This window comes from Somniosus microcephalus, chromosome 3 (assembly GCF_052327205.1).
Source record: "Somniosus microcephalus isolate GS21.2 chromosome 3, FLI_Smic_1.0, whole genome shotgun sequence".
NCBI lineage: Eukaryota > Metazoa > Chordata > Chondrichthyes > Squaliformes > Somniosidae > Somniosus > Somniosus microcephalus.
Window position 1 is genome coordinate 165,872,589 of NC_140989.1, and position 16,847 is coordinate 165,889,435.

At 49.5% G+C, this 16,847-nt stretch overlaps 1 protein-coding gene across 2 annotated transcripts in view; it reads right to left on the reverse strand.

The window, feature by feature from the left end:
- adgb (androglobin) overlaps positions 1–16,847 on the reverse strand; it is a 399,345-nt gene that overhangs the window by 165,880 nt on the left and 216,618 nt on the right. For both annotated transcript variants that reach the window (XM_085981859.1, XM_085981860.1), the window contains 2 exons: positions 2,701–2,859; positions 415–553 (listed from right to left, as the gene is read on the reverse strand). In XM_085981859.1, the coding sequence (XP_085837985.1) occupies positions 415–553; positions 2,701–2,859 (298 nt within the window). The remainder of the gene's footprint in view (positions 1–414; positions 554–2,700; positions 2,860–16,847) is intronic.

Here is a 16,847-nt window from a genome sequence, read left to right on the forward strand (position 1 = left end):
TATCTGGGCATGTCTGACCAAAGAACACCTACCTGGAAAAGTCTGCTCCAAGAGCACCTATCTGGGAATGTCTGAGTAGAACTGCCTTTGCAAGCATTCACAAATTTGTAACATGCAAGCCAAGAAGTATCTGTTCACAACAATTATCCAAATCTTTCATGAAACCGTTTCAAAGTTGCAGTTTCATGCTAAAGCTTTTAAGAGGATCTTTGGTTAAATTATGTATGTTAATCATAAATATGATGAGCTGTATTATAGGAATTAGGAATTGCAGTAGATAATGGCTGTTGAGATAAATATTGAACCATATACACTTCAATTGCAAGGAAAGTAATAAAGTATTTCCTGCTGAGCAAGAAGCCATTGTCTCTTCATCTGCTAAGATTACCTGTCAACTGGTATCGGCACACTCACCTGAGCATGTCTTGCTTTTTCTAGACAGCTTCCTCGGCGAGGTATCAAATAGGAGTGCACTAATAGCAAAATTTTCCTCAGGACTGAGGCAAACGTCAAAGGCATGTAATAAGGTGCCATATAAGGCTTTGTTGAAGACCTAGCGGAAAAACGGTAAAAGCAAATTTACAGTGAGGACAGGGACCAAAATAGTCGGGTCTTGTTCAAATTGAATTGTGTGATGTCAGTTTGCTTAATAGCAAAATAACAACTTGCATTTCTTTAGTGCCTTTAACATGGACAGCTTCAAAAAATAAGTAAAAAGGCTACTGGAATGTTAGCCTTTTTCTCAAAGGGCCTGGAATACAAAGGGGTGAAAGTTATGTTACAGTTGAATAAAATTCTGGTCAGATCGAATCTGGAGTACTGTGTTCAGTCTGAGCACCACACCTCAGGAAGGATACATTGGCCTTGGAGGGGGTGCAGTGTAATTTCACCAGAATGATATTGGGAATAAAAGGGTTAAGTTATTAGGACAGGTTGCACAGACTAGGCTTGCATTCCCTTGAGCATAGAAGATTAAGGGGTGATCTAATTGATGTGTTTAAGATGATTAAAGAATTTGATAGGGTAAAGAGAAACTATTTCTTCTGGTGGAGGAGTCCAGAACAAGATAGAGTCCAGAACTTAATATCAGAGCTAGGCCATTCAGGGGGGATGTCACAAAGGGTAGTGTAAATCTGGAACTTTGTCCCCCAAAAAACTGTTGAAGCTAGGTCAATTGAAAAATTCAAAATTAAGATCAATAGATTTTTGTTAGGTAAGGGTATCAAGGGATATGGAGCAAAGGTGGATAAATGGAGTTGAGGTGCAGATCAGCCATGATCTAATTGAATGACGGAACAGGCTCGAGGGGTTGAATGGCCTGCTTTTGTGCCTATTTTGAAATGTCTCGCAGCACTTCACAAAGGTAAGAACAGATGTAGTGGTAGTGGGATAATTCGGAGAGTTAACCAAAATTGTGGACTGTAAAAATAGGTTTTGGTGAAGGCGAGAAGCAAAGTAGCTAGGTGAAAAGGCTCAGGGAGGCAATTTCAGAGGAATGGACGGACCTACATGGATGAAAATTCAGTCACCAAGCGAGGAAAGCTGATGGGTGAGGGGGTTATACTGAAAGCCAGAGTTGGAGCCATAGACCAAGGGCTGGGACTTGGGGCTGGAGGAGGTTTCAGAGGTACGGTGGAGTGAAGTCATGGAATGAATTGGAAATTAAGCTAAGGATTATGAATTTGGTGCAGTGGGAACTAGTGGAGGTTGGAGATAATAGATGTAATGGGGGAGTGGAACTGAGCGAGTGCTAAATTGAAGAACTGAGCGAGTGCTAAATTGAAGAATTCCCAAAGTACTAGACAAATTAGAGTTTGTGCATGGAGGGGCTTAGAAGGCCGGTGTGGAGTCAGATCTTGAGGTAAGAAAAGCATTTCAGCAGCAATGGTGATGAGGGAGGGGAGGCGTGGGCAATATTGCAGAGTTGGTAGTATGCTGCTCTGGGAGAGGGTGATGGGTACTGCAGTGGCCATGCTAGAGGATGCCTAGGGTAAAGCAGATCCAGGAGGACCTAAAGCCTGGGGCGATGGCAGAACAGGTTGGTAGGTGAGTCACTAAGGTGATATCAAGAATGGAGGCTTTATAAATGAGATTAGAGAAACTGGGGCTCTTTTCATTGCAACAAAGAATGTTAAGAGGGGATCTGACAGAGGTGTTCAAAATTATTAAGAGTTTTGATAAATTAAATCAGGAGTTTTGATATGTTAAGTCAAGAAAAACTATTCCCACTGGTCAGTCAGCTGGTAACTAGAGGGCATAATTTTAAGATAATCACCAAAGAACAAAGGGAGAGGTTAAGACAGTGGTGCAAGCAGAATCTATAATAGCTTTTAAAAAGGATAAATAATTGTAAAAGGAAATTTTCAAAGCACCTGGGGAATGGGACTAAGTGGATAGTGCATTTGATGTGTATGATGCAAGCATGCTAGCTGTTACACTTCTCATTTGGATAAAAGAACAGCAAAATGAGGTGAAACATGTTGTCTTGATTTACGATGGCATTAATTTAACATTTGTGGTAACCCATTTAAAATAAGTAGGAAAACCGAGCCCAAAAGGGACCCAAAAATGGATGAAAATAGTGTATAAAGCGGGTAAAAGGAAGCAACCAGTGAGCATAGAGGTAGTCACAGAAGTGTTTTGTTTTCCCTTATAATATTTTTTTGGGAGATTCTAACCAATACTCTTCAATCAGGTCACCTCTTTTTGCTCGTCAGCCATCTTCCTGTCTTGAAATTGGAGAGCAAATTCCAGTTCCATCGAAGCATTGCGAAATTCTTGCTGATCACCGAAACTACGTATCATATTTTCTATGGCTTTCATGATAATGACAGCCTGCTGAGTAAATCGCTGGCTCTCCTATTGATTTACACAAGTCAAGACAGTCAAGCTTTGCACTGCAATATTTCATATCTCATTAGTTTAGAACATATTTTAACTGACTTCATAATAATATCTTTATACTATCAGAATGCATACGCTGAGGGTAGATCTATAAACTCCCCAAATACATACACAGACTGCAGATCTATGTACTCCCCAAATGCATACACTGAGGGTAGATCTATAAACTATCCAAACACATGCACTGAGGGTAGATCTATAAACTCCCCAAATAGATACACTGAGAGTAGATCTATAAACTCCCCAAACACATACACTGAGGGTAGATCTATAAACTCCCCAAATAGATACACTGAGGGTAGATCTATAAACTCCCCAAATACATACACTGAGGGTAGAGCTAAATACTCCCCAGTACTGTGTGGTGGGGGCAGGTTGGTAGAGGACCTTTGTCTTACGGATGTTTAGTGTAAGGCCTATGCTCTCGTACGCTTCGGTGAAAGTGTTGACGATGATTTGGAGTTCGACCTCCAAGTGAGCGCAGACTCAGGCATCGTCTGCATACTGTAATTCGATGACAGAGGATGGGATGACCTTGGATCTGGACTGAAGACGACGGAGGTTGAACAGTTTCCTGTTTGTTCTGTAAATTAGCTCCACTCCAGTGGGGAGCCTACTGAGGGTGAGATGGAGCATTGCAGCAAGGAAGATCAAGAAGAGCGTTGGTGTGATGACACAACCTTGCTTGACCCCAGTTTGTACGTGAATTGGGTCTGTGGTGGAACCGTTGGTCAGGATCATGGCTTGCATGTCGTCATGAAGCAGGCAGAGGATGGTGACAAACTTTTGAGGGCAGCAGAATTTGAGGAGGACACTCCATAATTCCTCACGGTTGAGTGTCGAAGGCCTTTGTGAAGTCAAAGGCGGCCATGTACAGCGGTTGGTGCTGTTCCCTGCATTTCTCTTGTAATTGATGTGCGGTGAAGACCATGTCCATTGTGCCCCTTAGTGGGCGGAATCCGCATTGTGACTCTGGGAGGAACTCTTCGGCCACTGGGAGAAGGCGATTGAGGAGGATTCTTGCGATGACTTTCCCTGTGGCAGACAGGGAAGCACTTTCCATACCTCGGGAGTCTACTGTCAACAAGGGCAGACGTCGACGACAAAATCCAACACCGCTTTCAGTGTGCCAGTGTAGCCTTCGGTCGCCTGAGGAAGAGAATGTTTGAAGACCAGGACCTCAAACCCAGCACCAAGCTCATGGTCTACAGAGCAGCAGTGATACCCGCCCTGCTGTCTGCCTCAGAGACATGGACCATGTACAGCAGGCACCTCAAAGCAAAGGAGAGGTACCACCAACGCTGCCTCCGCAAGATCCTGCAAATCCATTGGCAGGATAGGCGCACCAACGTCAGTGTTCTTGCTCAGGCCAACATCCCCAGCATCGAAGCTTTGACCACGCTCAATCAGCTCCGATGGACGGGTCACATTGTCCGCATGCCCGATACGAGACTCCTAAAACAAGCGCTCTACTCGGAACTCCGACACGGCAAGAGAGCCCCAGGTGGGCAGAGGAAACGCTTCAAGGACACCCTCAAAGCCTCCTTGAAAAAGTGTAATATCCCCACCAACACCTGGGAATCCCTGGCCCAAGACCGCACAAAGTGGAGAAGCATCCGGGAAGGCGCCGAACACCTCGAGTCTCTTCGCCGGGAGCAAGCGGAAACCAAGCGCAGGCAGCGCAAGGAGCGCACATCAACTCAAGCACCCCACCCACCCGCCCCTTCAACCACCATCTGCCCCACCTGTGACAGAGCTGTAGGTCCCGCATTGGACTAATCAGTCACCTGCGAACTCATTTTTAATGTGGAAGCAAGTCATCCTCGGTTCCGAGGGACTGCCTAAGAGGAGAATAAGGATATACTCCCCAAATACATACACTGAGGGTAGATCTATAAATTCCCCAAATACGTACACTGAGGGTAGAGCTATATACTCCCCAAATACATACATTGAGGGTAGATCTATAAACTCCCCAAATACATACACTGAGGGTAGAGCTATATAATCCCCAAATACATACACTGAGGGTAGGTCTATAAACTCCCCAAATACATACACTGAGGGTAGAGCTATATACTCCCCAAATATATACACTGATGGTAGATCTATAAACTCCCAAAATACGTACACTGAGGGTAGATCTATAAACTGCCAAAATATATACACTGAGGGTAGATCTATAAACTGCCAAAATATATACACTGAGGGTAGATCTACATACTCCCAAAATATATACACTGATGGTAGCTCTGTATAAATCCAAGAATATATACACTGACTTTAGATCTGTATAGATCCAAGAATAAATATACTGAGGGAGATCTATATAGATCCAAGAATATATACACTGACGGTAGTTTTGACATCAGAGCGTTCTCACTTCCAATGGACAGAAAATCATGTGTGATGCATTGACCTCCACAAGCAAATTTCTGATACACACCATTTATTGATAATGATCTTTGCTCTTTGGTCCTTACACAACCACAGTGAAGTTTCCGAAGATAGGTTTAAAATTCGCTGGTTGTGCACACTGATTGCAGAATCTGCACATTTTAAAAGAATGGAAATAAAGTGTTGTATTCAACAGAAGCACCTCAAGTCTGGTATGAGGCAACACCCACAGTATTTGAAAGCTGTGGGGTGATCTTCTGAGCATGGAATGGCAACAGGGAGCCACGCCTGCTGCCAGCACCAATCACAACATCATGTGCAAACTGCTTGCACTTTTTCCATCCGTTGAAATCAACGGTGTCTGCTGTTGTGGCATACTCGGAACATTGCCCCTCATTATATCAAAGGGCTGATTCAGCAAGGAGACACACTTTACCAGTCCAAACACAAGGACCTTTAGGTATCAGCCGAGGCTCAGTCGGTAGCACACTCGAGTCTGAATCAGAAAATTCTCTGGAGACTTGAGAACAAAATCCAGGCTGACACACCAGTGCATTACTGAGGGACCGCTGCACTGTTGGAGGTCGTAGAGTCAAAACAGCACAGAAGGAGGCCATTCAGCCCATTGAGTCCATGCAAGCTCTCTGTAGAGCAATCCAGTCAGTCCCATTCCCCTGCACTATCCCCGTAGCCCTACAAGTTTATTTCCCTCAAGTGCCTATCCAGTCTCCCCTTGAAAACATTGAGGCCTAGAAATTGGGTTTTGGCTTAGCCAGGGCTTTAGCGCCGGAAGTTAGTGCCGGCGCTAAGTCCCCCTGCGCGCGCCAAAAATTCAGCAGGGCCGCGCCCAAACGGCTGCCGGCGCTACTGAAGGGTCTTTGCGGCGGTAAATCGGCGCTAACTGCCGTTTCGCGCCGCAATTCCGGCGCTGCGGCACCCGATGCGGTGCGGCAGGCTCGGGAAGTGCAGGCCTCCTCCTTCCATTAAGGAGGAGCTGCCTGCACCCGGCCGCGGCCCGCGCAAATCTGTCTAAAAATGAGCCCGGCACCTCGGACAAGTGCCGGGCTTGCATCTGTTCCGGGGGGTGGGGGGGAGAAGTCTGGGGAGGGAGCTGCGGGCAGGCGGCCGGCGGGAAAGCGGCCGGCCGCCGCGGGGCCTTTAATGCGCCGGCGCAAACTCATGCAAGACTCTGTTGCCAGAGTCTTAGTTGCGGCTGCCACGGGCGAGGCGGCCGCAACTGAATTTCGGCGCTAGGGCCCGTCGGCATGGCAACCGGGACGCTGCGCACACTGATGATGTCATCGGTGCCGGCGCAGCGCTACCGGTGCAACGCCGATTTAGGGCCCCAGGGAATTTTTAAACTGGCCATAACTCTGCCGCTAGTCCCTCTAGCGCCTCAAAAGCGGCGCTAAGGCAACTGAATTTCTAGGCCCGAGTGTCTCCTCTTCCACCACTTCCGTTGGCAGTGAGTTCCAGGTTCTCCCCATGTAAAAAAGTTTTTCCTCACGTCCCCCCCGTATCTCTTACCCAAAACCTTAAATCTGTGACCCCTAGTCCTTGTACCATCAACTAGTGGGAACAGCCTTTCCCCATCTAGCCTATCCAAACCCGTCATAATCTTGTACACCTCTATCAAATCACCCCTCAGCCTCCTTGCTCTAATCAAAACAAATCCAGCTTCCCCAACCTGTCCTTGTAGCTAAGATCCTCCATCCCTGGAACCTTTCTGGTAAATCTCCTCTGCACCCTCTCAAGGGCCTTCACATCCTTCTTAATGTGTGGTGACCAGATCTGGACAGGATGCTCCATTTGCGGCCCAACCAGCGCTTTATAAAGGTTCAGCATAACTTCTCTACTTTTGTACTTTAATACCTCTATTTATGAAGCCCAAGATCCCATATGCTTTGCTAACCACTCTCTCAATATGTCCTGCCACCTTCAGGGACCTATGCACATTAACTCCCAGGTCCCTCTGTCCCTGCACACTCTTTAAAACTGTGCCATTAAGTGTGTCTTGGCTCTCCCGGTTCCTTCTGCCAAAATGCATCACCTCACATTTCTCTGTATTAAATTCCATCTGCCACTTGTCTGCCCATTCTGCTAGCCTTTCTATGTCTTGTTGCAGTCGATTGGTATCATTCTCACTGTTTGCCACACCCCCAAGTTTGGTGACATCGGCAAATTTAGAAATTCTACTCTGTATTCCAATATCCAGGTCATTTATTTATATATCAAAAAAAGCAGTGGCCCCAGCACTGACCCTTGGGTAACACCACTGTCTACCAGTCTCCAGTCTGAAAAACAGCCGTTTACCACAACTCGCTGTTTTCTGTCCTTAAGCCAATTCCTTATCCAAGCTGCCACTGACCCACCTATTCCATGAGCCTCAATTTTGTTAACCAGCCTTCTATGTGGTACTTTGTCAAACGCTTTCCAAAAATCCATGTGGACAACACCCATTGCATTCCCTTCATCAATCCTCCCTGTTACTTCAACAAAAAATTCAATTAGATTAGTCAAACATGATCTGCCTTTTACAAATCCATGTTGGCTCTCCTTAATTAGCTTAAACCTTTCCAAGTGCCCGTTAATTTTTTCCTTGATTATTGTTTCCAAAACTTTACCCACCACTGATGTTAAACTGACCAGCCTGTAGTTATTAGGATTGTCCTTACACCCATTCTTGAACAATGGTGTCACATTTGCCACTTTCCAATCCTCAGGCACCGCCTCTGCATCTAGGGAAAATTGGAAAATTATGGCAAGCCTTTCTGCTATCTCCTCCCCCAATTCCCTTAGCAACCTGGGATGCAAGCCATCTGGACCAGGTGACTTATCCAGTCTAAGCATACCCAGCCTTTCTAGTATATCCTGTCTATCAATTTTCACCCCTTCCATTGCTTCTACCTTTTCCACTTCTACCAATATTTTGTCAGCATCCACCTCCTTAGTAAACACCGATACAAAGTACTCATTAAGTATTCTAGCCTTGCCCTGTGCCTCTAAGCATATATCACCTTCTTTGTCTCTAATAGGCCCTACCCCACTTTTTATTACCCGCTTACTATTTACATGCCGGTAGAAGATTTTTGGGTTCCCTTTAATGTTACCTGCCATTCTACTCTCATATTCTCTCTTTGCCAATCTTATTTTCATCTTCACTTCCCCTCTCAACTTATTGTATTTGGTCTGGTTCTCCCTTGAAGAATTCACCTGACATGCTTCATGCGCCCTCTTTTTTGTTTCATCATCCTCTCTATCTCCCTCATCATCCAAGGAGCCTTTGCTTTGGTTCTCTTACCCTTCCCTCTTGTTGGAATGTACCTAGCCTGTACTTCGAACATCTCCTCCTTAAAGATCACCCATTGTTCCATTACAGTTTTTCCTGTCAGTCTTTGGTTCCATTTTACCCTGGCTAGATCCTTTCGCATCCCATTGAAGTTAGCCCTATTCCAGTTTAGAAGTACCACTCTAGATTGTTCCTTGCTCCTCTCCATTGCTAATCTAAATCTTGTGATGCGATGATCACTCGTACCCAAGTGTTCTCCCACAGACACTTGGTCGACCTGGCCCACCTCATTCCCCAGCACCAAATCCAGCAATGCCTCCTTCCTCGTTGGACCAAGAACATATTGGTCAAGGAAATTCTCCTGAACATATTTCAGAAATTTCTCCCCCTCCTTTCCCTTTACCCTAGCATTATCCCAATTGATATTTGGGTAATTAAAGTCCCCCACTATCACCACCCTATAGCTCTTGCATATCTTTGCAATTTTCCTGCAGATTTGCTCCTCTCCCTCCCTCTCACTATTTGGAGGCCTATAGAATACCCCCAATAGCGTGATTGTGCTGCCTCTCCCTCTAACTTAACCTCACTGTATGTATTTAACTTACTTATATATGTATAACCTACCTGTTGGGGCCGTTGCCCCTTTAACTTACCTTTTAGGGCCATTGCCCCTTTAAGACGCGCCTTAGCGTGCTGACGTCACGTCACGTACGACGTAGCGTGCTGACGTCACGTCACATACGACGTGACGTGCGTGAGGCGGCTGCCGGCCCGACTCGGCCTTCCAGAAAGGCCGCCAGCACAGCCCGGCCTAGCGTCTTCGGCCGCATCGACCAGCCGCCGGGAGCGACGCGATCTTCCGCTCCCGCGGCAAGCACCGGCTCAGCCTGGCCTCCAGTTCCCGCTCCCGACTTCGGCCTCAACGGCCAGAAACACGGCCAGCGACGCAACTACGCAGTCACGGGACGCCCCAAGCGCGGGCAAACGCGACCGAGCGTGATGAGGTCATCACGCTCCCCACAGGACTGCGTACCCAGTCCTCATGGAGTCCCCGCTGGAACAGGACCTACACCAAGGTGCTCCTACAGCAGCACAGGCTCCTCAGTTGTATTGTCCCCATGCTTGAGTCTTGGAAATTATTTGTCTGTAAGTATTTTAGAATGCTATAGATGATTAGTGTGCACTGCATGTTGTAGAAAATGTTTAGTTGTAACCTTTCTCTGTCTAGCTGGTTAACTAGTAGCTGTATTTTGATACACCATGTACAGGGCTAATTTAAAGAGAATGCCTCCCAGTTTGCTAAATGTATATTTACAGTAAGCTGTGTTTCCACGTGTTTGGTAATTTACATGCTAAATGTACTATGTTGCTCAGGCGTACCTAAATTTGTGTATACATATTAGTTATGCGCTTGTATACTAATGTGTGCTTTCATTTCTGTGTTGTATTTCAGTTTTACAATAATAAGAATCTTTCAATAAAGCGTTACAAGAAAAGTCAAGCCTTGTGATTTTACGGGAAGATATCAAGTTGTTCGCTATCTGTCTAGCTCTGCATAGGATCGCGTTGCGAGGGCAGAATAGTGATCATACCCTTTTTGCTCCTCAACTCTAACCAAATGGATTCTGTACTTGTCCCCTCAAGAACATCCTCCCTTTCCAACGCTAACATGTCTTCCTTAATCAGCACTGCCACTCCACCTCCCTTTTTTCCTTCCCTATCTTACCTGAACACCTTGTACCCTTGAATATTAAGTGCCCAGTCCTCACCATTTTTAAGCCACACTTCCGTTATTGCCACATCATATTGCCACACGACTAATTGTGCTTGTAGCTCACCAACTGGACCTGGTCCGGGACTGTAACTGCAAGGCCGTGACGGCCAACGCGTACTCTGATGAATTGGTCCGCGATTCCTTCATCATGGGCCTCAAATCGAATTATATCCGGCAGAGACTGCTGGAGAAGGAGGTCCTGGACTTAAAAAAGGCAGTGGCCACTGCGCGATCGCTGGACGTGGCCCAGAAAAACTCTGACTCTTATTCTTCCGGCCATACGGCCCTCACCGCCTCGTGCGCGCCGAGGGGGCCGCCATCTTAGAATCAGCCATCTTCCCCATCCAGGTCTCAGACCAGCTCTACGCCGCCGGAGTCCCCACACAGAAGTTCACCCAGGAGTCTTACTACAGCGGCAATGTCTCGAGGCCCGAAATGCTACTTCTGCGGCCAGGCCAAGCACCCCAGACAATGATGCCCAGCGAAGGACGCTATATGCTTCAAATGTAAGAAAAAGGGGCATTTTAGCAAAGTCTGCAGGGGGAATCCGATTTCCAACTCCGTCACCGCCTCGTGCGTGCCGTGCGGGCCGCCATCTTGGGATCCGCCATCTTTTCCCGACTCAACGGCCGCCCAGGGCCCAACAGTGGCTTCGATCACGGTGGATCAATCCAGGCCACACCCGTTGACAAAATCCATGATGGACATACAGGTAAACGGGAATTTAACGAAATGTTTAATTGACTGTGGGAGTACCGAGAGTTTTATCCACCCTAGCCTGGTACGACGGCACTCATTAACGGTAACCCCTACACGGAGCAGAATTGCTATGGCTGCTAAGCCCCACACTTCGGACATTTTGGGCTATTGTGTGGTAACACTGACTGTAAAAGGCACGGACTACAAGGATTTTAAACTCCTCGTGATGCCAGAACTCTGTGTTAATGTAATCTTGGGCCTGGACTTCCAGTGCCACCACAAAAGTGTCACGCTAGCATATGGCGGGTCCCAGCCGCCACTCACAGTCTGTGGCCTATCAACCTTAAAAATCAGCCCGCCCTCTTTATTCGCTAATCTCGCTCCGAACTGTAGGCCCATAGCGACCAAAAGTAGACGGTACAGTCTGGAAGACAGACACTTTATCAAGGCGGAAGTGGACAGACTCCTGCGGGAAGGCATTATTGAATGCAGTACCAGCCCGTGGCGTGTCCAAGTAGTCATAGTTAAAAATAGCGAAAAGAAACGGATGGTAATTGACTACAGCCAGACTGTTAATATTTATACCCAGCTGGACGCCTACCCTTTACCCCGCTGTGGTAAACCACTGTTATACCTGTCTGTATGTGTTTGTGTATTCCACTAGGTACAGGTCTGGACATGCCTCGGCTGACTCCTCCCACTATTCCAGGTATATAAGTGACTACCTCCCAGTCCCTTAGTATTCTGGACGGGTCGACCACTCAAGACTAGACCTTCATTCTTTAGTTAATAAAAGCCTGGTTGTTACTCGCTTAACCTCAGTCTTTTGAGTAATTGATGGCGCATCAATTTTATTAACTAAATTTTTATAATGGACAAGATCCTCACACCAGCATGCCTGGACTTGGACAGTCGGGAAGCGGACGCTTCCACCAAGTTTGCTCACTGGCTCATGTGCTTCGAGGCATTCCTGACTGCCTCCACTGTGGTCGTAACGGATGCGAACAAACTGTCTGTCCTGATCTCCAAGGTGAACCACCGAGTGTACTCAGTCATCCGGGATGCGACCTCGTACACAGCCGCCCTCCAGCTCCTCAAGACCCAGTACACACACCCTGTGAACGAAGTTTACGCCAGGCACCTCCTGGGGAGTCGCAAGCAACAACCTGGGGAATCGACTGAGGAATACCTCCAAGCACTGTCCGTGCTTGGCCGGGCCTGTGGGTGTAAGGCGGTAACGCCCACTAAGTACACGGAGGAACTGATCCGGGATGCCTTCGTAGCGGGCCATAGGACCAACTACACCCGACAGCGACTGCTGGAGCAGAGTGACCTCACCCTCGACAAAGCCTCCGAAATCGCACTAACGCTGGACGCAGCCTACCGGGGCATGGATGCCTACTCCTCTGCACCGTGGACGCCGCGGGGAACGACAACCTGGGACACGGTAGGACAGCCCCATAGCACCGTGCCACCCCAGCCACAGCCCAACAACGGCCCAACCACCACAGCAGTGGCCCAAAGCCAGACAGCAGTATCCCAAGGCCAGAAATGCTACTTCTGTGGCCAGGCCAAACACCCCAGAGCGCGCTGCCCAGCGAAGAATGCGACCTGCTCGGGCTGCGGGAAAAAGGGACACTACGCTAGCGTCTGCAAGGCCAAAGCCACCCCGAACGCCAGCAGTGCTGCGTGTGGGCCGTGCGAGCCGCCATCTTGGGCCCCCAACAGCGCCGCGTGTGGGCCGTGCGGGCCGCCATCTTGGGCCTCCCCAGCCATGTGCGAACCACCGCAGCAGCAGCCATCTTGGACGACTCCAGCCACATGGGAATCATGGACGCCGCCATCTTGGACACCAGCCGGGACGCAGCAGGCCGCCAACCCCCCCCCGTCTGATACCCGCAGCGACACACCAACCCCTACGCTGGCCTCTGTTGCGCTGGACCAAACGAGACCGCACCAACTAGCTCGGTCCAAAATGGACGTTAAGGTAAATGGCCATGCAATAAACTGCCTTTTTGACTCCGGGAGCACAGAGAGCTTCATCCACCCCGACACGGTGCGGCGTTGCTCTCTCCCAGTCCTGCCTGCGCACCAGCGGATTTCTATGGCCGCCGAGTCCCAGTCAGCGGACATTGGCGGCTACTGCGTGGTGACACTAGTAGTAGACGGGACTGTGTTCAATAATTTTAAACTCCTGGTCCTGCCCCAACTTTGCGCTGCCATTCTACTGGGGTTGGATTTCCAGTGCCACCTCAAAAGCGTTACGATGGCGTATGGTGGCCCCCTCCCCCCACTCACAGTCCACAGCCAGCAGCCTCCAAATTGCCCGCCGCGCACCAGATGCAACCTCTCCACACTCAGAGTCCCACCCCCCCCACTGTTTGCTAACCTCACCCCCGACTGTAAGCCCATCGCCACAAAGAGCAGGCGATACAGTGCCGGGGACAGGGTTTTCATCAAAACCGAAGTGGAGTGGCTCCTGAAGGAGGGAATTATTGAGGGCAGCTCCAGCCCCTGGCGAGCCCAGGTTGTGGTCGTTAAGACCGGCGAGAAACAACGCTTGGTCATCGACTACAGCCAAACAATAAACCGCTACACCCTGCTGGACGCCTACCCACTCCCCCGCATAGCTGACATGGTCAACCAGATCGCGCAGTACCGCGTCTTTTCGACCATTGACCTGAAATCAGTGTACCACCAGCTCCCCATCCGCCCCGAAGACCGCCAGTATACTGCTTTTGAGGCAAACGGCCGCCTCTATCACTTCCTTAGGGTTCCCTTTGGCGTTACCAACGGGGTCTCCGTCTTCCAAAGGGAGATGGACCGGATGGTCGATCAAAACGCGCTGCAGGCCACTTTCCCTTACCTAGACAATGTGACCATCTGCGGCCATGACTTGCAGGACCATGACGCAAACCTCGAGAAATTCCTCCGCACCGCCCAACTCCTGAACCTGACATATAACAAGGAGAAGTGCATATTCCGCACAGACCGCCTCGCCATCCTTGGCTGTGTTGTGGAGCACGGGGTCATCGGTCCCGACTCGGACCGGATGCGTCCCCTTATGGAACTCCCACTGCCCCACTGCCTAAAAGCTCTGAAGAGGTGCCTAGGGTTTTTTTCCTACTACGCCCAGTGGGTCCCCTACTATGCAGACAAAGCCCGTCCGCTGATCAAATCCACCTCTTTTCCCCTGATGGCAGAGGCCCGATCGGCCTTCCACCGTATCAAGGAGGACATTGCCAAAGCCACCATGCACGCAGTGGACGAATCCATCCCCTTCCAGGTGGAAAGCGATGCGTCCGACTTCGCTCTGGCCGTCACCCTTAATCAGGCGGGGAGACCTGTGGCATTCTTCTCACGAACCCTCCAGGGCCCGGAGACCAGACACTCAGCGGTCGAGAAGGAGGCCCAGGCTATTGTGGAGGCTGTGCGTCATTGGAGGCACTACCTGGCCGGAAAACGATTTACCCTGCTCACTGACCAGCGTTCAGTTGCTTTTATGTTCAACAACAAGCAGAGGGGCAAAATCAAAAATGACAAGATCTTGAGGTGGAGAATCAAACTTTCCACCTACAATTACGAGATCTTGTACCGGCCTGGGAAGCTCAATGAACCCCCAGATGCCCTATCGCGTGGCACCTGCGCCAGCGCACAGATCGATAGGCTGAGGGCCCTCCACAATGACCTCTGCCACCCGGGGGTCACCAGGTTCTTCCACCTCATCAAGGCCCGCAACCTGCCTTACTCCACTGAGGAGGTCAGGACCATGACCAAGAACTGCCAAGTCTGCGCTGAGTGCAAACCGCACTTTTATAGACCAGACAGAGCCCACCTGCTAAAAGCCACTCGCCCTTTCGAACGCCTGAGCGTCGATTTTAAAGGGCCTCTCCCCTCCTCCGACCGCAATGTGTACTTCCTCAACATCATTGACGAGTACTCCCGTTTCCCGTTCGCTATCCCCTGCCCGGACATGACCAGTGCCACGGTCATTAAATGTCTGAACGACCTCTTCACCCTGTTTGGTTTCCCCAGCTATATCCATAGCGACCGGGGCTCATCGTTTATGAGCGACGAACTCCGCCAGTACCTGCTCGCTAGGGGTATAGCCACAAGCAGGACCACCAGTTACAACCCCCGGGGGAACGGACAGGTGGAAAGAGAGAATGCAACAGTTTGGAAGGCCGCCCTACTAGCCTTAAAGTCTAGGGGCCTTCCGACCTCCCGCTGGCAGGAGGTGCTCCCCGATACGCTCCACTCGATTCGGTCACTGCTCTGCACTGCCACCAATGCCACCCCTCACGAGAAAATGTTTGTCTTCCCAAGGAAGTCCACATCGGGGACAGCGTTACCGCCATGGCTGACGTCCCCAGGGCCGGTACTACTGAGAAGACACGTGAGGACCAATAAAATGGACCCCCTGGTCGAGAGGGTCGACCTCCTCCATGCCAACCCCCAGTACGCTTACATTGCGTACCCGGACGGGCGGGAGGACACAGTCTCCATACGAGACCTCGCACCTTCGGGGACCACTGTAACCCACTACCCATTACCACCCCCCCCACGACCCGATATCCAACCCCAGCAGCCGGCTCGCCTTGGACCGTCACCCACGAGGACTACACTCCAGTGCCCCAGCCTACACGGGACGCGACGCCGGAAGCTGCACCACCCCTGCCGTCGCCACGTCGATCACAGCGGCAGACAAGACCTCCGGAGAGACTCCAATACACAAACTTTTAAATACACTTCACCCCGCCGGATTCATTTTTAAACAAGGGGTGAATGTGGTAAACCACTGTTATACCTGTCTGTATGTGTATGTGTATTCCACTAGGTACAGGTCTGGACATGCCTCGGCTGACTCCTCCCACTATTCCAGGTATATAAGTGACTACCTCCCAGTCCCTTAGTATTCTGGACGGGTCGCCCACTCGAGACTAGACCTTCATTCTTTAGTTAATAAAAGCCTGGTTGTTACTCGCTTAACCTCAGTCTTTTGAGTAATTGATGGCGCATCACCAGCATATCAGAAATGGTCAACCAGACTGCGCAATACCGAGTCTTCTCGACTATCGACCTCAAATCCGCGTATCACCAGCTCCCCATTAGAACGGAGGACCACCCATACACCGCCTTCGAGGCGAACGGGCGCCTCTACCATTTTCTCAGAGTGCCCTTCGGAGAAACAAATGGGGTCTCGGTCTTCCAATGTGAGATGGACCGCATGGTTGACGAGAATAAACTACAAGCTACCTACCCCTATCGGGACAATGTCACTATCTGCGGGCAGAACCAGCAGGACCACGATCTAAATCTTGCGAGATTTTTAAAAACTGCCCTAAAGCTGAATCTAACCTACAACGAAGACAAATGTGTCTTCAACACAACCCGTCTCTGTATCCTCGGCTGTGTGGTGGAAGATGGGGTAATTGGACCGGACCCTGACCGATTCCGCCCCCTAAAGGAACTGCCCCTGCCACACAATCCCAAAGCTTTAAAAAGGTGCCTGGGATTTTTTTCGTATTATGCCCAATGGGTGCCCAATTAATCTGGTAAGGCCCGACCCCTCATTAAATCGACGTCCTTCCCACTATCAGCTGAAGCTCGGGAGGCTTTCACCAGTATTAAACAGGACATTGAAAGGGCTGCAGTGTGTGCTGTGGACGAATGCATTCCCTTTCAAGTCGAAAGCGGTGCGTCAGACTTTGCCTTAGCTGCGACCCTCAGTCAGGCTGGGAGACCTGTGGCCTTCTTCTCCTGAACCCTTCAGGGACCTGAAAT